This window comes from Macaca mulatta, chromosome 9 (genome assembly GCF_049350105.2).
Source record: "Macaca mulatta isolate MMU2019108-1 chromosome 9, T2T-MMU8v2.0, whole genome shotgun sequence".
NCBI classification, from domain to species: domain Eukaryota; kingdom Metazoa; phylum Chordata; class Mammalia; order Primates; family Cercopithecidae; genus Macaca; species Macaca mulatta.
The window spans coordinates 66,935,752-66,959,835 of NC_133414.1; the positions used below are offsets into that span (position 1 = coordinate 66,935,752).

A 24,084-nucleotide genomic window follows, 5' to 3' on the forward strand; every position below is an offset into this window, starting at 1 on the left:
GTGTGCCCTGTGTGTGTGTGATTTGCAGAGCCCTTAAATTTAAATTTATTTCAGCAAGGAAAGCATCAGTGTGGTGTATAACAAAGTTGTATGAAGGGTTCATCAGACCTCTAAATAATCAAAAACGAGTAAAAACTGCATTTTTTCTAAATCAATTTGGTAAACTACTACATTGACTTCTTATAATTTTAAAAAAATTAACTCAAATTTACTGTCTTTGAGTCAAGTATTTTAACATTTCATATTGTTTTATTGAAGACTAAGGAATTCAGACTTTGGGTTCTTGACCAAGACACATTATATATGGAATAATTAGTGCTAGTCAGGATGCTGTTGAAAAAGCACATAAATATTAATTTGTCACACACAGCAATTACAATCAAAATTAAATATGCAAGTAAACCCTGCATTGCTTTTGTCTATCCTGCTCCCAAGGATTGTTTTAAACCATGATGTGAAAGTATTTCCTGATAATTTATTCACTATTGGTAGGAGAGTTTATATTAAGTTTGATATGCAAATAATTGAGAATATTAATAAGTATCTTGTATTTGTGAATATCTAATGAGGGTGTGTCCACTGCCTCTGTAAGAGAAGGACATCTTCAATGTCTCATGCCTTCTCTAGGGAGCCCTTTGTTCTGTTTTTGATAATTCATCACATTTTCTTAAAAAAAAAAAAACTGGGGCAAATTTTGGCCTTTGTTTTCAAGCTTTAGAATTGGATATTTTCTTGTCCATCCCGTTTTTTTATTACCTGTCTGAGGTAAATTTACATTAACAACAACCACAAAAACAATCCTGTATTTTTCTCCATAGAAATTCAGTCTGATATTATAAATGTAAATATTATCCATTGATAGATATACAGGTTCTAACTATTTTTGAGCCTTAGTGAGACAGACTTACAGCCATTAATTTTTTAAAGAGTTGTGTTCAAGTGCAAAGATGACAGGTGACCAGATAAAGTCTGGGTTAGAAGGACTGGATAGCAAGCCATCAATTTGGAAGGGAAATCAGAGATAAATGGTCATCCACCTTATTTGACAGATGAGGTCATGAAACCAGTCTTATGTATAGATAAGGTATAAGTTTTCACAAAGACAACTTTCAATAGAAAATATTTTCTAATTCATTTCCAACAATAAGAGATTGTTTGCTATCACACGATTAATTCTTTCATAGTCAACAGTACACGTGCAATCAATACAGGTATCCATGACAAAAAATTATGAAAGTACTAGAAACCTGTTCTCTATTTTATCAAGATTACATCTGGTTACCCCTGCTATTATCTTCACTGGAGTATGCAGCATTATCCCTCAGCATCCCCTTTCCCCCAACACACACGCTGTCCTTATTGAAGTTTAGTGGGTACCAGAAGCAAAGGCACCTATTTAGGCACCTCTGGGAGAAGTTATGCTTAAATTTATAAAAAAATATATTTGAGAACATTATACACTACAAGGACAACAATCATTTACACTCATTTTTGATGTTCATTTCTAAGAGATAATCTAGCAGAGATGTTATTCTAGGATCTTGTGGAATTTTCTAACCCAATATTATTTCTGCTTGCCTAAGAAAGAGAAGGAACTGAAAAATGCCTGTATGATCAAAATGTTGCCAAGTTGGCTTGTCTTTAAATGCTTTGATTTCATTGGCATTCCATGAGGCAATCACTTTGATGTTCGTCAAATTAAACAAAAGTAAAACTACTAAGGTATTCGACTCACGAATTTAATATACATTTATGTGTGTGTGCGCGCGCATGTATGTGTGGTTACAGTAGGAAACAGATTATAAGAGAATGTTGTGGTTCTAAAGGAGTGAATTTCGCCTTTTACCCTCACTATTTCTTTAAAAGGGAAAGAAATAATAAACTAGGATGAGATAAAGCTTATTTAAAGCCTTCATTTCCCAGGGCATATTGGGATGCATTTAAAACTGAGAACAGCCTTGAAACCTTGTGCTGGTTTTGCCTAGATGAGGATTGAATTTCTGAAGACAAAAGTACAAACACAGTATAGACATGCTATCCATTGAAAACACCGAATCTATGCATTTGAATAATAATAAAAAAGTATTCTTTATCTATAAAATGTCTCCCAGGTACCAAAAGATCAAATAAAAATCCCACCCCTCCTACTGTGTTCCTAGGTTGGTTATATACTTACTTGAGAAATGCTTCATAGCACTTGTTTCAGTGCAGTATTTTCTGGTTTGTGGGGCTGGAATCAAACGGACCACTATTCCCTGTGCCCCAACACACAGACTTAGGAAGTCAGTGCTCCCTATAGCACCATACTGCACGATAGGTGTGCATGACCATGACTGCGGCATCCATCAGACATATTCTGGTAGAGATCTGGTTACTGATAGCCTTAGCCATGGGCACCTGAGGCCCCACTCAAATTATAGCTGTCATTCAATCCAGAAGCCAATGGGCATTCTCTTGAAGTCCGCTTGGCTCTTCTGTTCTCTTTATTGGTAGGTCTGATTTGTTACTATGATCAATACAGGTTAACTTGTGAAGTCCTATATACAACACTCTTCCTCCTCCAGACTACCTTGCTATTACCTTGCTATTGCTACTTAGAAATGTTAATCATTGGAGGTGTGATAAATTTACAAATATTTAGTTTTTAACCCATAGCAAGGCAGATATTGGGCTAGAGTGTAAAACACAGAGCATTTAATATACACAGGAAATTTAGGAAAAAAATTTTTGATGCTAATTTTCCAAAGTCATTTCTACTATTTCTCATCATTATAAGATTACTCACATATTTTGAATTGCATCCCACAGTAGTCACAGGCAAATGAGAATAACATATGCTTTACAAAACAAAAAGGGATATCAGAAAATGAGTCAAAGTAAAAAAATAACAGGTACCATCCATTCTCCAGCAAATAATGAATCTGTAGTGTATTTAATTACAAATTTCCAAATACATATTCACATAATAAAGACAAGGAAAATGAAGCAAAATCAAATGTATTTTGTTGAAATAAGCACATGAGCTTGAAGGATCAAGTACTGATGGCTCCCAGTGTTTTTCATGTTGGATTCACTTTGAAAGTACTGATGCCATCAGCACTTGTCAGCTGGCGCCCAAGGATGTAAACTTTGAGCTTGGATACTTTTCACAGGAAAGCCTCATATTCCTAAAGGAGACAAATGACCACTAAAAAGTAACCATTAATACAGATTATTTATGGAGGATTTTATCTTGACTACTAATTAAGGGAGTAATTGTATCTCTGAACTTTATATCAGACTTCCAGTAGATTTGCCAGATTATTAATGCTTTTTTAGAATACATGGGGGTGGGGTTATAGTCACATAATACAGTTTTTCATATTTTTAAAAAAGGGGTTGGACCAAGACATAAGTTTCATTGACAATCTTAATGTTTTCAGTGTAAACAATATGTTAGAATAACTGCAGTGAGTCGCACAGCATATAACTTCTTAATGGTAAATTCAGAACCAATCTTCCAGATAAGCAAGTACAACATTTTAGTTAGAAACAAAAGCAAAACAAACAAAACAAGAACAAGGTTGACTTCAACAAAGTTTTGAGGCCTTCCAGTTGTTTGATAATTGTGATAAATTTCAACACAATGACATATTGGATGCCCAACTTATTGGGTTTTTATAGACCTGTTAGTTTTTAAGACCATTTTCTAAAATGTTCCCATAGATGTATTTTTAAATGAGAACTTAGATGATCTAGACATTACAAATTTATAATAATCTTTTGAAATTCTACCAATATCACCTCCATATTCAAAACAATGGAACTATAACAGAACAAATAATAAATATCACACAATCTTTTGTTAAATGTAAAGTGCATTTTTACCAGTGTTTCAACATCTGAGACTTTGAATTTCTATTAAGTAGTTCTGATAAATACATAGTGCTCTTTCTTTTTTCTGGATGACAATATGTCTACTAATAACGGATGTTCCCGAAGAGCAATTTGCAATGTATTTTCAACAGAAACAACTTAACCTGAAGTAAGAACTGTATATATTTACTTCTTGACTCAGAAATAGTTATATTCCTTTTCCATGGAATGTGTCTTCCACCAAGAGATTTTAACCAAGGTTTTCCCAAACTGCAGTAAAAGAAATCTTTTATGCTTTCAAATACGGTGCCTTTTTATTTAAAACAGTGTAAACATAACAACTCAACACCACCAATAATTGGAAAAAGACTGGGTATGTGAACACTAATTTCCTCATATGTCCCATGAAAGTGAGGGTAAATAAACAGACAAATCTTCAGGAGAGGTTTCAGTTCACCTTAGCAGTGGTAAAAATATTGCTTTATTCCAAATGAACATACAACACAATTTACTGTTCTCTTGGGGGGCTTCTTGTGAACTGAATAGTCTGGGTTTTTTTATTTCAACAATTTATTCTTCCCATACTAACCACAGAAGCCAAAGCCTTGGTCCACACATAGTAGACTTGCTATAAAATAAATAGCAATGAGGATGATGAGAAAGCAAATGGTAACTGTCAATTTGTTAACTGTCTTGTGTTAATAATTTAAGTAGGCATGATTCAAAATAAACACACACCCTCAATTAACTCACCTTATGATACTGATATCATTAATGAGCCAATAGTTGATCCTCTCAAAAGTATTCACATCAGAAAATGGTCTAGACAGTGTCAAGAGTTTTATACGACCCCACCATGCAAGTGACCTTGATTTAAGAACTAACTGAACTTTATACTTAATGGAAAAATTTGAAGTGAACAGATCTAAGAGGGAAACACTTTTTCTGAATATTAGATTCCCTGATGTTTCAGAACAAATTTTAGCAAGCGTAATACGCGCACACATGCACACACATACGCACAATGAACACATGTGCTTACAGCATATGTGTCCGCGTGAGCAAGTCCACACACACACACGCTCGCACACACATGTGCACACAGGCACACAAAAACTGAGAAACGCTCCTCCAGAGCCTCTAAACAATCTCAAGGAAAAACATTTCTATTAGCATGATTTTAGTGACACGACATAGTGACTTGTTTGTCTCTTTTTCTGTAATAATTTCATACCTCCAGCTGAGATCTGTGCATTCAAATCTCAGAGGAAGGTGGCACACAAGAGTAGTTAAGATTGCCCCCGGTTTCTCCTTCTATCTCCTGTCCTCCTTCCCATTGCAGAGTCTTTTGTGGCATTCTCCAAAAATCAAATAGAAAACACTACATTTCTCGACATGACATAACCTGTGATGAGGCTATTGGGTGAATAGAAATTTAGGGCTTGGGACTGGCAAGCCAAATGGCAAGGGCCACCTGCTCACTGGCGCATCCACCTGCAGGATGCAGCTCTCCTCTTTTTGAAACCAGTGTGTTTTAATGAGACACTGGCACTTGTGGGGCCAAGGGTCTGAATTGCCCACATCTTCTAAGAGCCAAAGAGGACAGTGTTGGGACTAACTGAAATTGGATTCAGAATTCTACCCCAAAGCTTTAATGGTAAGCTTTATCCCTCCTGAAACATTTCTTTCCCTTAAAAAAATATTTTGTTAAAAAACACTATGATATGAGGGCGATAGACTATTTGGTTTCTTCTAAGTAGATGCTTTTAAATTAATGCATATAAATAATTCGTATTTGATTTCCTCTCTTTCCTGTTGAGCAAAGCATAGAATGCACAGATTCCTACATCTCCAGTCACTTGGTCAATGCAGAGTCTCTTTGTATTTCATTTCTTAAGACAAATTGTGCCTCTCGTTCTGATTTGGCCGTGGGACTCAGGGGGAGAAAGGCTGTGTTTTCGCTTGCACTGTCCTCGGTTTCTACGCTGGCCAGTTCGTAGTCTTCTGACCGTCTGGCATCAGTCAGAATTCGGATCTGCTCCTGGACAGTTTCTAGCAATATTTTCACTTCATGTTGTTCTGCTATAAGACAATCGCTGACTGGAATACTCACATTGACAACGTCAGCTGAATAGGAGTTTTTGCACCATTTGATGCTTTTGACTTCAGAAATCCCTGGCATTTGCAGGCAGGTTTCCTCTAAACCCACTGAAGGGATGATGGGCACAGAACTGGCCCTTGTGGATGAATAGCCCACCAGGTCCTTTTGCTCCAAGCTATTAAAATAGGGGTTTGTCTCTCTTGAAGGCAGTTGCATATTTATTGATGTATTTCGTTGAGTTTTTAAACCATTGGATGAATACCTGAAAAAGAAACACAGTGTTACTCCTTCTGCCTTCTGCTGGGCTTTGTTAGAGCAATACTCAATCCACAAAGCACTTTTCACATGCACCATCTCACTGAATTCTCACAGCAACCCCATGAGACGGATAATAGATTCCCAGTTAAACAGAGAAGTAAACTGAAGCTCAGATAGGTGAAGTGACTTGCCCAAGGTCACACAGAAAATAAGTGACAGACTGAGACTCAAACCCAGATCTTCTTACTTTAAGTCCAGGGGTCTTTCAACACACCACAGCTGTATAGGCAGGTGGGATATAGTCTTCCTGACCTCTATCCTAGAATACAAAGTAAATGGGGATTGAGCAGGTAAGTGTGGCCTTTCCATTGTGACAAACAGGACACCCATAATGGCATTAGTCCACTCCATCAACTCGACCACCCTCTCAGCCCTGGGTTAGTCCAGTAGACTTGTTGTGGCCACCCTAGTTGAAGCCAATCAAGAAGCCCAATATTAAGCATCCAGGTACTACAATCACGAGTTTTTCTGCTTCACACTGATTTTAGGGGATCCAAATCCAATTTCCACTGGTACTGTGCTCTAAAGGAACCACCTCACTGCCAGATTGCCGAGCCAGCAGATGGGAATGGGAGGATAACGATTCCTCTACCAGCCTGGGGCTGAATATGAAGTGGGTTTCATAGGGCTTCTATGCATCTAGCATCTTTCCTTATAACCAAGTAACCAAGAAACCAAGTAAGGTAGTTCTTTGGTCCATGGCAAGGACTTGTCAAGAACACCAATATGCCATTGCAAGTCATTTGAATACAGCAGAATCTTCTAACTTCCCTTCTTGCCTCTTCAGGGCTAGTAAATCTTTCTCCTCTGTGCTGTTCAGGGACAGAAAATGGGACAGGTACATAGCAGATTTGTAGAAATGGGGTTTTGGAACTTGAACAGTAGTGTTTTATTCTATTTCTTAGTTATTTGTCCCTAATTTAAACGTTAAACATTCAAATTTTGACACAATTTAAACATATCAACCTTCCATACAATAAATCTCATTTCTTTGACTTCCATTATTATGTAAATGAAAATCATGTTTATACATGTAGATAATAATTGCAATGCAGTGTGTTGCATACTAAATACAAATCTTTATTGTAAGGACATGATTGGGAGCAAATTAGAGGTCTTTCCACCAGACAGTGAACACAGACAGGAAAGAGATTTAGGCCTCTGTAGTCCCATCCTCTCTTACTGTGCCTAATACAGAATTGATAATCAATACACTTTAACCAAGTGAACACATGAATACATAAAGAAGTCTTCAAGGTAAACTCCCCCTTTATATCCTACTTAATGTCTGTTTTCAAACTTAATAACAACAGCTAATATCTGTACAGTGCTTGTAAAAATCACTTTCACCTCCAATTAACTTGTTTTATTTTTTAAAAACCTTGTAGTTTATTTATTATTATATTTAGTGGATGAGTAAAATAGACTAAGATGATTTTCCCAAAATTATATCTTTAGTAAGAGTCACACAGAGAATTTAAACCCAAGTTGTCTTATTCTAATTATTACTGTCAATGTTAGAGGTTGCTAATGAATGAATATATCCTAAGGTGAACCAGAATACCTTTTCGGGGATATGTAATCTTTATTCATACAAACTGCACAGCTACATATTTGGAAATTCTTGGGGAATATTACTCCATTCTCATTAGTGTTATATAACTGAAAATATGAGCCCAAAAGTTCAAATCAATAAATCACTTTCAACAAGAAGTAAGGAAACAAAATTCAGGCTTTTGTTTTGCTCTCAGCACCATCCTGTTAGCATGATTTGTATGTATGAAAATATAAGGCCGGGTGCGGTGGCTCAAGCCTGTAATCCCAGCACTTTGGGAGGCCGAGGCGGGCGGATCACAAGGTCAGGAGATCGAGACCACAGTGAAACCCCGTCTCTACTAAAAATACAAAAAATTAGCCGGGCGCGGTGGCGGGTGCCTGTAGTCCTAGCTACTCAGGAGGCTGAGGCAGGAGAATGGCGTGAACCCAGGAGGCGGAGCTTGCAGTGAGCCGAGATTGCGCCACTGCACTCCAGCCTGGGCAACAGCGTGAGACTCCGTCTCAAAAAAAAAAAAAAAAAAAAAAGAAAATATAGAAAGTCTGTCTGTCAGGTTCACCAGTGAAACAGGGACAAGAAATGTAGCCAGGATAGCATTTCACATAAATATCATCAAGGTATACCAGCAGGTAGAATCTGGTAAGTTGATACGCGATGGTGATAGGTAAAAATTCTTACACTTGGATCTAAACAGTTGGATAAAGGTGCAAGTATCTTAGAGAATGTTTTTAAATTGTAAATTCAACAAGTCAACTAGGTGACATGACTAAGACATAATCAAAGGCAATTCACGCCAAACTTTGAGCATTCTTCTCATTTGCCAGAGGTCTGACTAAAGGATTTAGATCAGAAAGAGGAATTGCAGTGGACTATTATGTGTCACTTTCCAAGTCAGGCTTTGAACACATGCCTGGCAACAACGGAAATTTAAAATGTTACCATGACATGAAGATGAGCTGTAAACAATGAGAACTTTCCTAACTGTGATTTTGTTTTGAATTAGACATGATTTCAAGTTCTAAAATTACTATATGCTCTGGAATCTCAGGCAAATGGCAGCCTCACTTTAATTTTGCCATCAATTAAAACAATCAGGTAGTAACACTAACTTGATTGCTCAGAGGGAAGGGGAATTTTTCTGAGGACTAATTGAAATAATGTCTCTGCCCTGTTCTACTAGAGACACAGTGGCAAGCCTCACGTCCCCCCAGAGATGCTATGAGTGTCCCAGCACTGGTATTCCAGCAGAAGTTTAAGTGAGAGCTACATTTCTAGATGTAATTTCTGAGTCAGAGGATTCAAAGTTCTGTATCCCTTGAGGGCCAATGATGTTTCCACAAGTTCTGTCCATAAGCTTGTCATTTCGTTTTGGGCCAGTCTGCCTCTCATCCTCAACAAAGAAATTACAAATGCATCTTGTCTGTAACTATGTGAGTCGAAGCATTCTTTTAAAGAAGAAAGATTCCAAGTATTAGTCACTTGGTTTGGTTCCCAGTCATTCATGAGTCATGCTAAGGAATTTGTGTTTCTCTAGGAGACTCCAAACCCTTTCAGTTCCTAGGGCACATGACAATGAATGAACAGACTATTTTGAAGGAATCCACACTTTCCTCTGAAGTCATAAAATTACATACTCCATTTACAAATCATCAGCCATAAATGTGGTTTTCTTCACATTCCTTGTTGATTTAGTGGTTTATTTAGTCAGAAAAGCCAGTATTCAATCTCAGCTCTTTTACATGGGACTGTGTATGTCACATTGGGCTAACCATTTAAATGCTGATATCCTTAGTGTGCTTATCCATAATATTTCTAAAGAATAACTGAAGGAAGTATATAAAGTTGCTAGCTAGGTGTGGTAGGTATTTAGTATATTTTGAATTTTATCTACTTCTAAGATGTGAATCCAACTTTTGTGATTCCATCTCTTTTTGTCTGGCATATGAATACATTAGCTTGATTTTCCTGACATGATACAATTAAAACTCTCTGAGCCATTACCATGGCTGTCATTGACCAGGGCTCGAGTCATGACAAAGTTTCCTCAAGAATCTCCTCTTCACCTCACTCCTTCCCCAGGCCACAATAAGATAGACGTTAGGTTCAAGCTGGGCTGAAGTTCTTGCCAAGGAAAGAAGCCAAATACGTTGGGAGCCTAACTGTCATAGACAGTGCCCACTTGCTTGGTAAACAAGCAGCAGATAGCTGATGGCTCTTGCAAATTCATTTCCCCCTCCTCCAGGCTGGGGCCAAATTTAAAGAGGGCCTTTAGCTGTGAAATTCTATTACCAATCCCATTTCCAGTCCAGAGAGACAGTCAGCCCCCTGGGAGTGGAAAATAGCTGTTTATAAGAACTGAGAATGAGATTATTCCCTGAGATTCATTGTGCTGGGCATACAGTGACTTACACTTAGAGTCACCATTTATCAACATCTGGTAGATATCACACATGGGAAAATACCTGTGACCAGGCAGCTGGAGAGAATATTCCAACCCAATCGTGACTGAACCAAAACAAAACCACCACCATGCAGAAAATAAGTGTGAGTCTCCTAGGAAGTTAAAAAAACAAAGCATTGCCTGAACATGTAATGTGATCTCTGAGCCCCTGATGATATGTGCATGGTTCAAGCTTGAGCCTGGCGTAGGCTCCAAGTACCCTTACTCCTCGAACATATGGAATGATGGTCATAACAGTGCCCAGTAGAAAAAAAAAAAAAAAAGCAGCATGGGCTGGGTTTTTTGTCCACTCACAAAATCTCTGAAGTTGGTTTTCCCTCATTTGTTCTTGTAACATTCATCCCAGGGATTTTATGTATATGTATATAGTCATATTCATTAGCAAGAGGCATCATTAGTCAATTATATAGAAAAGGCACTATGAAACATGATCAATTATAATTATGGGTTAAATGCAAGCCTGCTTTTCCACAGATAAGACCAAGAGAAATGCAAACTGCTTCTTGACTCGCATTATACATTTTGAATCCCTTGGCTGTTATGTTTGCTTTGCAACTGTCACCCTAAATCTGTACCAAATGCCTTTTACAGTCCATTTGGAATTGCTTCAAAATTATAAACCTAGCCACCAGCCATTTATTTCCTATCTTCTAGTTTTCCTAAAGAAATCTGTTGCTGAACTTTGTTAGACAGGACACTGCTCGATATATCCCATTCCCATATGAAAAGAGAAACATGAGATTCTATGCTAGACCTACCCACTGTTTTGGTCTTTAGCCTGATAGAGACAGTCTAGAAAAATCATCCAGGTCAAAGCAGCATAGAAACCAGGCCTGGCTCATTCAGAGAGATAAAAACAGAGCCACAAGAACCTGGCTTGAGTGAGGGAACTGATTTCTGAAATTTCTAGAGTAAACTCCGATTGCATTGCTCTTGAAATTATTGAAAAAATTATAACAATTACTGTAACAATAAATACCAGTACCATTTCTCTGCTTACTATGTGTCTACTACAAACTCTTTACACACATGGTTGTTTTAAACCTGCCCAACAATCTTCAGGGGGTTGACATTATTTTGCTCAATTATTTGTATTTTTCTTTTCTTTTTTGAGATAGGGTCTCTCTGTCACCTAGGTTGGAGTCCAGTAGCACCATCTGCACTCACTATAGGCTCCATCTCTGAGGCTCAAGGGATCCTCCCACCTCAGCCTCCCAAGCAGCTGGGACCACAGGTACACACTACCATGCCCAGCTACTTTTTGTATTTTTGGTAAAGATGGTGTTTGCCATGTCGCCCAGGCTGGTCTCAAACTCCGAGCTCAAGTGATCTTCATGTCTCAGCCTCCCAAAGTGCTGGGACTATGGGTGTAGCCACAGTGTCTGGTCTATTTTTCTCAATTTATAGATAAGAGCATCTAAGACCACATCATAAAATATTCTCAAAGTCACACTAGTAGTAAGGAGCAGAGATGGGATTTGAAGTCCAGTCAGTTTAAGTGGGGATCGCATGCTAAGTTGGGTAGTTTATGCCAACTACGTGAATAATGGCTAACATTCATCCTGTACTCAGCTCATCATGCTTTGAGGCCTCTATGGATCTGTGTCCACCAGAGGAAGGGACATCTTTTGCACTGTAAAGAGCAGCAGCGATGGTGTCCAAAGCCCATCCTTCTACCCCTGTACCATGAATAACTTGCAGATATGAGTTTAGTAAGTTGTACTTTGACTTTACACTCTCAAGATTGACCCAGATTCTACATTCAAGCTCAGGGGAAGCAGATACTGTATATATGCCATGAGTTATTGTTTAGTGTATTGTTCACAATACTTATCAGGAATTAACTCCTTTTTCTAATCTGCAGATGAAGGAACACTGTAATCCTCCTTTGATTTTTTAAATCAAAGAGAAATTTCCAGTTGTATTAGCAAATGATCTAATAACATATTGCCTAGATATCTACACTTACTTTCTTCCTAATTATATTTCTTTCTAATGTAATGTTTTCCCGATACCTATTTCCATCACACCTATACTTTAAAGTTGGTTCACATTTTGTAGAACAAAGATGGCAGTAAGCATATATAGCTAGTTAATGAATAAACCAATGAATAAAACCCCAAGGAACTTAAAACTTAATTTAAAGCTATGGCATTAAAGACACCTTCCCTAAATTCCACTGCTGTTTTGAGACCTACCCTTGGCAAGGTATCGTATCCTGGTCTGGGATCCTTGATTCTTCGAGTTGCTGATATGCTGGTCCCACAAGTCCGCCTAGCCTACTTCGGGGTGACGGGGGTGTCCTTCTGAAGGCATTCCTGTGGAGCATGCCACTCCTTTGCCCTGGGCTGCAGCAAGAGGATAAACTCCTGCTGAGGTGGAATGAAAACAGACAAACAAACAAACAAAAGACATCATAGCAATAACCTCACAGGTGGCTGTCCAAACTTTGCAAACACTGAATCTGCACCCCAAGTCCTCAAAGTTCTAGGCCAGGGGCCATCCATGAATATAGTATATGTGGTAGAATGGGATCAGGAATAGCCCAATCCATTTTACCTTTGGAGACACTGAGAAAAAGGGAAGTTCCTGGATTTCTGGCTTTCTAGGTTAGAGCGTGACTGATGAAAATCATTGCCACTTTCCAGCCAGGGTAAGAGGCGAACTTAAGGAATTCTCAAGCTCCTCATTCCCATCCATCCTGATTATCCAAGGCATCGTAGGTGTCTCTCTGATAGAAATAAAAATAGCCTTCTTATGAGATACTGATGAAAACTAAACACAGTAAGCCCAGAAGGGATTTATGGGGGAAAATATTCACTTATTAGTGATAGAATTAACAAATTTTAATTGGCATTTTCTCATTAACATATGTTTAAATCCCCTGTTCACTACCTCAGATTTTAATCAATCTTGACAAACTAAATTATTTTTCTTCGGAGTTTGCTTTTAATAAACATCTGATTATATAGTTTATTTGACTCATACATCCAAATGCCTAAATAACTATATGTTTATAGATACCATCAATGAGCACAACATTTAAGTGGCTTACACCACAGGCCTTAACAAAGTGAGAATTCTTACATAGATTATGTACAGAAAAGACCTAGACTCTATAAAAATCCATTGCTGATGAGACTTATTACCTGTTCCTTATCCATTCCCATCTCCACCCCACTTAATTAACCCTACTGTAGACTGGTGAGGAGAACTTTGTTCACGTGTAGACATTCCACGAGATGCTAGTTTATGTGGTCACACTGGTTCTGCGGTGCTCAAATAATAAAGAAACTGAGAATTTTGTGCTGCATTCTCATTTAACTCTGTAAATATCAATACAACCATAGAAAGAAATATGAAAACATTCTCGAAATTTTAATAAATTTATGAAGGTTCTAAAGAAACCAGTCTCTCAAAGACATTTTGCCCATATCACTATATTATTTGGGGTTTTGTCACTTTTCTTCCATCAATATTACTATTAATTCTACTTAGTCAATACAAAACAGGACTTTGCAAATATTATTTAAGGTCAGAGTTTGAAAATCTGATATTTGAGTGTTAATAGCCACTTTCTTAGTTTTGGCAAGGTGACTGATCAATCTCTATATTCCTCAAGCCAACATTAACTTCCTAAATTTGTGCAAGCAGAAGATCATATCTGGTAACATCCCTTATTATACCTTTATTCTTTTTTTTTTTTTTTTTTTTTTGAAACAGAGTCACCCAGGCTGAAGTACAGTGGCACGAACTCGGCTCACTGCAACCTCCACCTCCTGGGTTCCCATGATTCTCCTGCCCCAGCCTCCCAAGTAGCTGGGACTACAGGTGCCCCCCACCATGGCAGGCTAATTTTTGTAATTTTAGTAGAGACGAGCTTTCACCATGTTGGCCAGGCTGGTCTCAAACTCCTGACCTCAGGTGATCCACCTCCTAGGCCTCCCAAAGTGCTGGGATTACAGGCGTGAGCCACTGTCCCTAGCCCCTATACCTTCATTCTTTATCATGATACTTCTGGTGTGGTGTGTCCCTAAATGCCTAACAGGGAATGTCTAGTTAGCTCACTAAGCCCACAAGTTGGAGAAGCTCTCTAGCAGCTAATTTGCTTCCTTGCCTTCCTACTTTCATCTACCATCCAATGGCAATGATGGGATCTGCAGGGCATGAAGGATGAGATGCTAGAGTTAATTAGCTGCAACTGAGTGTAAGTCTTGGGTCTGCAGGTAACTAGTTGCTGGAAGCATGATGCTGACGGAGGTACTTGTAGCAGTCAGAGTCCCGGAGAGACATAGATGGCAGTTTAACTTGGTTCATTGCTAGAGATTTTGCTATATACAAAAGTGTGATCAGTGTTTGAGGGGAAAAAAAGCAATAAAGGAGGCTGCCGTGCCTCAGGACTACTATGAGAAGCTATTATTATCCCTCTGACTTAAGGGACAAGGAGAGGGAGCAGTTCCCAGAATGGAGAGAGAAAGTGAGTTGTAAGGAGGGGGCCGCATTGCAGGCTCCATGGCCCAGAAAAGGGACATACTGAAGGCAACCAAGCAGGGAGGAAGGGTACACAAGGGCCATGACCTCACTCTCCTCCCTGCCGTCTATCTCATGCCTGTGCCTCACACTGAACCCACAGAAACCAGAGGACAAGGGAGCCTGCAGCCGTCTTGGTGTACAGGGCAAGGCAGAAAACAGAAAAGGTAGAAATTGTTGCCAGTGTGAAAAGGGAGTGGCAAAAGGAAGATATCAGCGTTCTACTTAAGAATTTTCCTAGGTTCGCTATGGGATGTGGAGGTTTAAAGAGAGGAAGTAGGCAAAGCATGGAGCATGGAGCCTGGCACACAGTAGGTGCTCCGCACGATGAGTTCCTCTAGCTCCCCTGCCGCACCTGGCAATTCAAAGGGTCTTCTCTGTCACTGAAAACCCTGGAATTACTTCAATGTAAAAAACCTACATATGTGGTTTTATAAGTGACATGGCGAGGCACAGTGGCTCACACCTGTAATCCCAGCACTTTGGGAGGCTGAGGCTGGCGGATTACCTGAAGTCAGGACTTCAAGACCAGCCTGGCCAACATAGTGAAACCCCATCTCTACTAAAAATACAAAAATTAGCCAGGTGTGGTAGCACGCGCCTGTAGTCCCAGCTACTTGGGAGGCTGAGGCAAGAGAATCCCTTGAACTCAGGAGCTGGAGGTTGCAGTGAGCTGAGATCACACCACTGCACTCCAGCCTGGGCGACAGAGCGAGATTCTATCTCCAAAAAAATAAAATAATAAAAAAAGATAAGTGACTTACATTGCCAAAATATACTGCAATAAATATGACATGCCGTAATAGATTTATTTTCTAAACAGATGGGATTTTTTTGAACTAAACATTAGAAATAATGGCTCTGAATTAATAGCTTTGTTTCGTACATGAGTTATCCAAATGAGTCATATTTGCAGTTCACAAAAGAAATTAATTATTCATAGCTCACTAAACTGTCACAACAACAAAGTCTATCAGTATGAACTAGTGACCTGTCTTAAAAAGAGTTTTATGCCTATTGATCAATCAGCTATTCAGGCCTTCTCACTCAGTGGCATTCAGAAAGTTACGGAGCAGTTTCCAGGATGTATAAATCAGTGCCTGGGTTATCAATCATGAAAACGTTTAAGTCTATTGCATGTTTTACAAAACAAAAGCTATGATATATTAAACTATAATTTACAAAGTTCTAAAAGCATTTTGTGAATCAACCCTTGCCCATCTATCAGGACACAATGTATGCTAACAGATACTGCAATGTCATTGATCCAAACAAAAAGGAAAGTCTCTTAAAGATGTCCTTATTTAATCTGTGAGTGACTTCTAGACACCATAGCAGAAGCCAAGTTTAGGAAGGAGCATAAAAAAAAGCACATGAGAACTGGGGATAGTAATATTGCAGCTCAAACATATTAAAAGCTGATCTTTTAAAACAAATATATCAATTTTAAAGCATTTATGACAGAATATAGTTAATATAATACTAGAATGATATTATACTGAATTACTTGACTAGGTGGAATACTACTTTAACATGTGTTATAATCAGGAGGAGAAAATACCATTTGGGGGAAAATATCGGTCTTCTGAAAGACTGGTAATATTGAACTTATTTCCCTAATTAAGACAACTTCCATTAGGTCCAGTGAAATGAAACGCTCTTTTCACAGGAAAATATTCTGTAAATGCAACATTGATATAAATCAAAACTTGCAGTAAGAATAGCTAAAGCAATTATCCAAGAGCCAAAGATATTTCAATCCTGAATTGAACATAGATTCATACCATATTTTTTAAAATGGCAAACTCTCAGTGTTTTAATCTCTACTCATGTAGAATGAGAATAAAAATTACCATCAAGTGCTGAGGATTAGTGTCAAGAGTGACTAAAAATCTCAAAGTAAATGTGGCCAGAAACAATAAAATCCATTTCATGTAACTCATTAAAAGGTGAAGAAGAAAGTAGTTTTCTTCTATCATGTATGTGTCCAGCTTGGTGTTGTGCAAACTATTGCCTAGTATGTGACAACAAAGGGGCAACAACATTCAACTTTCATTGCTGGGAACGACTGTTATTTACTTTTTCATTGTTAAAATGTTTAATTTTTCATAATTTTTTCAAATTGTAAAATAGTGTATATCTCACTAAGAAAAGGAAGCTTAAATCTTTGGACAACTTCCATAAAGACTGAGGATGTGTATCTGTCATTTGTCCTAAACTTCATCTTTGGTTTAGAACAAATACCTTTAATATTTGGAGTTTCAGAATCCTGATGTATAAAACAGAAAAGTGGAGACTAGAAGATGCTGAAGGACAAGGTTAGCTTTAGAATGCTATGAAATGTGTCAAATAACTACGTTTTTGGCTTTTTCTCCAAAGCAGCCAATTTCTGGGGAGCTTGTAAGAAACTGCCACCCCATTTATAACAGAAGATTTTATAGACCCAAGAAGAAGATTCACCAGGCTTCTTCCCCGTGGAAAATTTTATTTTGTAAGAACCGTGTTGGAAAACCTGAAGTCTGTCACATTAGGCTGCACAGGGAAGAATTACTCATTAACTGTGTCATCTAGAAAAGGCAGGCCAGGTAACGTATTTTTAAAAATAGTTTTTCAGAATGCAATTTATTTTTTTAACTGGTCTGTAGCTTTGATGGGTGTTATTTATAGTTCCATCAAGTTTCTTACAGGGGTAATGCTGTCTGCTGTGGAAACCGGTATCTTTGGTTTACCTGATGTGAGGTGTTTGAGCATCTGCTCCACAGAGAACTACAGGAGAAGCAAGAACAGTTGTCTCTCCTAGGTCATGCTGCCAGTCCTTGGCATGTGCCACCCAGCATACACACAGTGTGAACGTGCCCACTCCCACCATGATGAGCTACTTGTACCTGTGGTGTTTGACAGACTGGCTTCCTCTGTCAGGAGAAGGGACTTCAGGGAATGACTGGGGGCCGACAAAACTTGACTCCATCATTTTCTCCAATGCAGTCACAGGATGCCTTTCCACCTTTGAATACTGTGGGAAATCACACGTACAGAGTTGAGATGAAGGATAAGTTACGGGAGGAGGGCCTAGAACACCAGAGCTAGGCATTGAGAAGTTACTGGAATGCCAATTCCTCCTGGTCACCTGATTAGAGGAGCAGGAGATGAGACATAATTTGTGTCCTATTTCCAACACATTGAGTATTCACCTCCCCTGCCCCAACCATCTCTGTGCCTAGACAGGATCCATTGAAGAGGGTTCTTCATGTCAGAATCCCAAGCCTGCTCTCTCATTTTTATTAATGTACACCCATGGCACACTGTGATTGACAGCCAAAAGGCGCTTACACGTATGGTTTAGTTGATGTACATCTTACCAAAAAAATTGAATTAGTAGCTGGGTTACCACTAATAAGGATTCAATAAACACTTATTAAATTTCATAACATTCTGAGAGTGATGAAAGACATTGGTTCAGAACATCTGGCCGCCACGCTCCACTGTTTTTCTCTTTCAGCTTGTTACCAGGTAATTACCATGTTTAACAAGAGAAATTTTGAGCATTTCACTCCTTATAGTTCGGAACTCTTGGTTTCTCCTTTGGCTATAATAACTCGTAAGGTGTAGAAGCCTAAAGAAGGCTTATATAGATGACAACTTCAGAAAAATTTTACCCCAAAAGAAATATCACACGGCATCTCAAGAGTCAATAAGTTGTCAACTTTAATACTCCTTGCACACTGGGCGCTGGAAGAGGTAGCAAAGGGTAGAAGATTTCTCTTCTAGAAACTCCAGGTGAAGACTTTCTTTAGAAATAGAAGTTTAAGGATGCTCATCAAAATAAAAGAGAGTTTGGAGTCTGGATAGTCAGTACCCAACGTGTCAAGTTAAAGATTCTAAGTGTTATCCTGAGTAACTATAAAACTCTAACTCAGTATACCTTTTTTTTTTTTTTTCATTTCAAAAGTAAAGAAGCCACTATTAGAGGCATTGATGAAAAAAATCAAGTTAATCAACCTTTTTGAATCTCACATCTATATGGTGGGATAATAAAATGTCTCTTACAGGGTTGTTGAAAAAATTCACAAACAATACTTAATGCATTTGATCCAGGTAAAAAGAAGGTAGACACAATAATGAAGATGATACTCTAAGATGTTTTCTAGCCTTTTAGAAATATTATCTCTGAACTATAAGAAACTACAGATAAATTCCACCCTAAGTCCCATTTCTAATCAGTTGGTAGTGGCTGCTTGTAGTCTTACATTTACATATATTCTAAAGATGACTTATGAAGTAAGAAATGGAGAAAGAAAGAGTTCTAACCAGCAGAAAAGTGAATCCAGGAGGAAGGAGTGGGAGATATTTTATTGTAATTTCTTTCTTAAAATGTCGGCTTTAAAATTAACGCTTGAAAGTAAAGTCCAAAGACTTTCAACATGGCTGGAAGATATTGACAAGAAAAAGAATATAAAAAGACAGAAGAATGAACATTTGAAAAACAAAAAATCCAGGCTGGGATTGTAGAGAATAAAGACAATGTAACATATGCATGCTGATTAATTTTAGACACTGATGAACAAAACATATGTATTTAAGTATTAGAAACTAGACAGCACTAGAATATAAGAATTATATATAAGACATGAAAAAATTAAAATAATATTAATTCAGCAAAAATTAATAAGAGGGGGCTGTAACAAGAGAGCATGGTAAATCGGAAATAAACAGACAGGAATAAGTGTGAAACTATCAGTGAGGATAAAAACTGTGGATTGTTAGATTTAACTATTAAAAGACAGATTCACGCACTGATTTTAAACATCTAGTCTTCTATGTTCTGAAATAACTAATTTAAAAACAACAGAGAAAAAACTCGACAGAATGGGTAGGGATATACTCTGCAAAGTATAGGGGGAAAAGTTTTTAACAGTAATAATTTCAAGTAAAACATAATTATGTATAAAATGCATTTTAAAAGGAACAAAGATGGATATTTCATATTAATAGAATGAGCAATCTAGCAAGTGATAAATATTCATAAATTTTTATCTACCTAACAACATAGCTTTAATATGAAAGGCTTTCTCAGGCCAGGCACGGTGGCTCATGCCTGTAATCCCAGCATTTTGGGAAGCTGAGGTGGGCAGATCACCTGAGGTCAGGAGTTTGAGACCAGCCTGGCCAACATGGTGAAACTCTGTTTCTACCAAAAATACAAAAATTAGCTGGGCATGGTGGCGTGCACCTGTAATCCCAGCTACTTAGGAGGCTGAGGCAGGAGAATAGCTTGAACCCGGGAGATGAAAGTTGCAGTGAGCTGAGATCGTGCCACTGTACTCAACTAGTCACAAAAATTATAAACCATTAACATTGTCATAACTTAATTACATACGAATTGTGGCAAGGAATGTAACTATGGATAACAGTAAAGTGTAATTTTAGTTTAATTTATATTTTTAGATTTTGATAAAGAGAAGTGATACAGTTTGGATATTTGTCCCCTTCGAATGTCATGTTGAAATTTGATCCCCAGTGTTGGAGATGAGGCCTGGCGGGAGATGTTTGGGGTGTTTGGGGTGTTTGGGTCATGGGGGTTGATTCCTCATGAATGGTTTGTGTCGTCCCTGTAGCAATGAGTGAGTTCTCATTCTATAAATTAATGGCAGAACTAGTTATTTAAAAGAGCATGGCACCCTTCCCCCTTTCTCTTTTTTCTCTCTCACCATGTGGCACCTGCTGCCCTTTCTCTTCCGCGATGAGCAAAAGCCTCCTGAAATTCTCACCAGAAGCAGATGCTGGCACCATGCTTCTTGTACAGCCTGCAGAACTGTGAGCCAAGTAAATCTCTTTATAAATTACCCAGCCTCCGGTATTGCTTTACAGCAGTGCAAACAGACTAACACAAGAAGATATGAATGAACTATTTGGTTAATGGAAATATATTAAAAACCTTTATAAAACTATATGGGAGATGTATTCATAACCTTATGGGAGAAAGACATTTGTTACCAGGACAAAACACCTAGAGACCATAAAGAAAAAAATATGTAAAATTTGACTTACTACTAATTTAAATATTTTAAGTAACAAAAGTGATTATTAGTAAATCAAAATATAAGTAAAAGCCTGGGGAAACATTGGCTATTCATACGTTAAAGATGATTCTTAAGATATAAAGACAGAAATCAACTGGAAAGAAATTAAAGGCAACAGATGAACAAGAATTTCACAGAAAAATGAAGACAGGCAACGTACATATGGCAAAGAGTGCAACTGCACTCATTATAAAGAGGTGGTAGTCAGAATAGAGAAAATTAAGCTAAGTGCAGTGGTGCACAGCTGTAGTCCCAGCTACTTGGGAAGTGGAGGTGGGAGGGTCATTTGAGCCCAGGAGTTAGAGACTCTAGTGTGCTATGTGATTAGCTATTGCACTCCAGGCTGGGCAACATAACAAAACTCTGCCTTTAAAATAAATAGAGAAATTTAAATTTCAAGAATATCTGATAAAGGAAAAGGCCCTGGAAAAGTAGCCATGGTGCTAACTTGAAGAGCGAATTGACAATATGTTTCAAAATTTTAAATATACTTACTCTTTGATCCAAAATACTACTTTTAGAAATTCTATCATGCAAATTTCCACAATTGCAAAAGTTCAAAATAATAATTTCCTGGGTATATAAGCAGTACAATTTTCCATAACGAAATGGAAATAAACACAAGAGTAAAAAAAAATTAAAAACAGTAGAAATGTCCACAAATGAATACTACACAGCCATTGAAAAGAATAAAAGGAAGGTGCAAAAAAGTACGCATATAAATCCATTTGTGTACATAAGGAAAATGCAATTAATAGATATAAATAGATTGTATATATATTTATGATTATATATACAATTAGCCTGGTGTTTATATATATATACAGATTTTTTATGTGCATATACATATATTTTTCTGTGTGCATTTGCATGTGTGTTTCTCATGCAACTACTTAGGAGGCAGATTTTTAAAATTAAAATAAATTATTAATTGCCTAATTAGGTGTTGTGCTTGGTAAAAAGTATATCCATGAGTATAAGCTATGGAGACGAGGGAACACATCAAGGTTTTGCAGCTTTAAGTTCAAAAGCTCCAATTAGTTTTCTTTTCAATAACTTCCAAAATAAGCCACATAGTGGCAGTAATGACCATGTCTTGAACCAGAATCTGAATTTTTCACAGTGGACCTATAAAGCCCGGTCAGTCTTTTTTGCAAAATAGAGTAAAATAACAGAGAAAAGAGAAGATGCAGAGATAATTTGGAAAAGGTGATTGTTTTCAACAACCTTAAATAACAAAGATCCAATGCATAATGGAAATACCTCTATGTGTGCTTTATTATTGATTGTGTATTGCAAAGTATCCATGGAAAAAGTCAGATGAATAGACATGTTTACTAAAGTGCAATGATATCCTGAATATCTGTGTGACTTCTAAGCTCTATAAAAGACATATGAGCATTTGTTATCTTTTTTTATCTAATTAATTGGTTTACAAGAAAAACCTGGGTGCCTAGAAGGCCTAGCTACAAAAACAAGTGAGATGCTCTGGGCAAATCCATGACAAACTGAAGAAAGCAAGTATGTTCAGCAACTGCAGAGAGCTGTGATATGGTTTGGCTGTGTCCCCACCCAAATCGCATCTTGAATTGTAGCTCCCGTAACTCCCATGTGTTGTGGGAGGGACCTGGTGGGAGATAATTGAATCATAGGGGCAGCTTCCTCCATACTGTTCTCATGGTAGTGAATAAGTCTCATGAGATCTGATGGTTTTATAAGGGAAACCCATTTCACTTGGTTCTCTCTTCTCTCTTGTCTGCTGCAATGTAAGAGGTGCCTTTTGCCTTCCACCATGATTATGAGGCCTCCCCAGCCATATGAAACTGTGAGTCCATTAAACCTCTTTTTCTTCATAAATCACACAGTCTCGGTTATGTCTTTATCAACAGTGTGAAAACAGACTAATACAGGCTGCCAGGGGACAATATCAGCCAACTGTTTCTGGAGCATGCAGACCTTCTAGAGAAACTGCCAAATCATTAAAAAATCAGTAATTCCCTCCCTCTCTCCCTCCCTCCCTCCCTTCTTCCCTTCCTCCCTTCCTTCCTTGTCAAAAAACCCAATTCATCTTTTGTACCATTAGTTCATAGTCTCTGCTTGGGATCTGAGAGATAGAGGGCCTTGTCCAAAATTCTGGATAACACTCATAAATAGAATCAACCTCTTAACCTGTTCTGTTTATTGATAGTGTTAATGACAGATATTTCCTAAATCTGTTATTTCAAATGTTTGACTTATTGTGATATTAAACAGTTGTTTTTATTTGTATTGTTTTGGTCCATTAATATAAATATGTTTCCAAAATTTATTATTTTAGAACTTTTTATTTTTTTCTCTGACAGCATTTTGTTTTAGGGACTACATTGTACCTGAAATTCAAGTTTAAATTGCTGGTATTCCTATCCAGAGGTTGCTTGAAACTTGTGGAAGCATGATAAAAAGTCTAATAATTTGACCAACTTCCAAATGATATTTCATACATTTTGGCTGAAAATGAATTCAGGTAGCTTCTGGTTTCAGTTTTGACAAGCTAAGAGTTTGGAAGTCACTATTCCTATCCTAGCAATAGAAAAATAAATGAACAAACTGAAAATCTCTTCTTGCGTTCATTGGATAATTGAGGTTGCAGGGCACACTACCACCTTAAATCTGGAGAAACAGGTGAATACAGAGAATAATGGCTAAGATCAGCTTTTCTGCAACTGAGTCTGCTGGAACCATAAATTGTTAGGAAGGTTTAAGAAGTAATTTGGACAGGTGGCTGGAATTTGTATGGGCACTAGAACGAGAGTTGGGGTCTGTAGTCTTAGATAGAATGTCCATACTTCCATGAGTTTGGCCTCCAGGAACCACATCAGGTTCTCACAGGAAAGAACCCCAACAGCAACAAAAATCATCTAGTGTCTCTGCCAGTGGAAGGGGAAAAGTAACCATTTTGAAATGCACACAGGGCATTCTCAATAACAACTGCCTACTCTTGTAGTAAAAAGATTTTACCAGAGTCTTATCTCACTAGAAAGAAGGGCATTTCCCCAATTCCAGCTCTCTGTAACCTTTCCATCTCACATAAAAGAGGACAAAAAGTGAAGAAACACTTGTGAAGGTCACAAGTGTTTAGCAGACAAAGGCAAAAAAAGTACCGCCCAAGTGCACCGCCTAGCCGTTAAGGTTGAACAGTGCAAAG

The 24,084-nt window shown here is 37.9% G+C and overlaps 1 protein-coding gene across 6 annotated transcripts in view; it reads right to left on the bottom strand.

The window, feature by feature from the left end:
- Positions 1–4,142: 4,142 nt before the first annotated feature.
- NRG3 (neuregulin 3) overlaps positions 4,143–24,084 on the bottom strand; it is a 1,118,695-nt gene continuing 1,098,753 nt past the window's right edge. For 4 of the 6 annotated variants that reach the window (XM_077945576.1, XM_015147114.3, XM_077945575.1 and 1 more), the window contains 4 exons: positions 17,706–17,833; positions 12,489–12,659; positions 6,462–6,533; positions 4,143–6,218 (listed from right to left, as the gene is read on the bottom strand). In XM_077945576.1, coding sequence (XP_077801702.1) covers positions 5,711–6,218; positions 6,462–6,533; positions 12,489–12,659; positions 17,706–17,833 — 879 coding nt within the window. In that variant the 3' untranslated portion in view covers positions 4,143–5,710. The remainder of the gene's footprint in view (positions 6,219–6,461; positions 6,534–12,488; positions 12,660–17,705; positions 17,834–24,084) is intronic. The other 2 variants (XM_015147120.3, XM_015147119.3) reach the window with 1 other exon arrangement.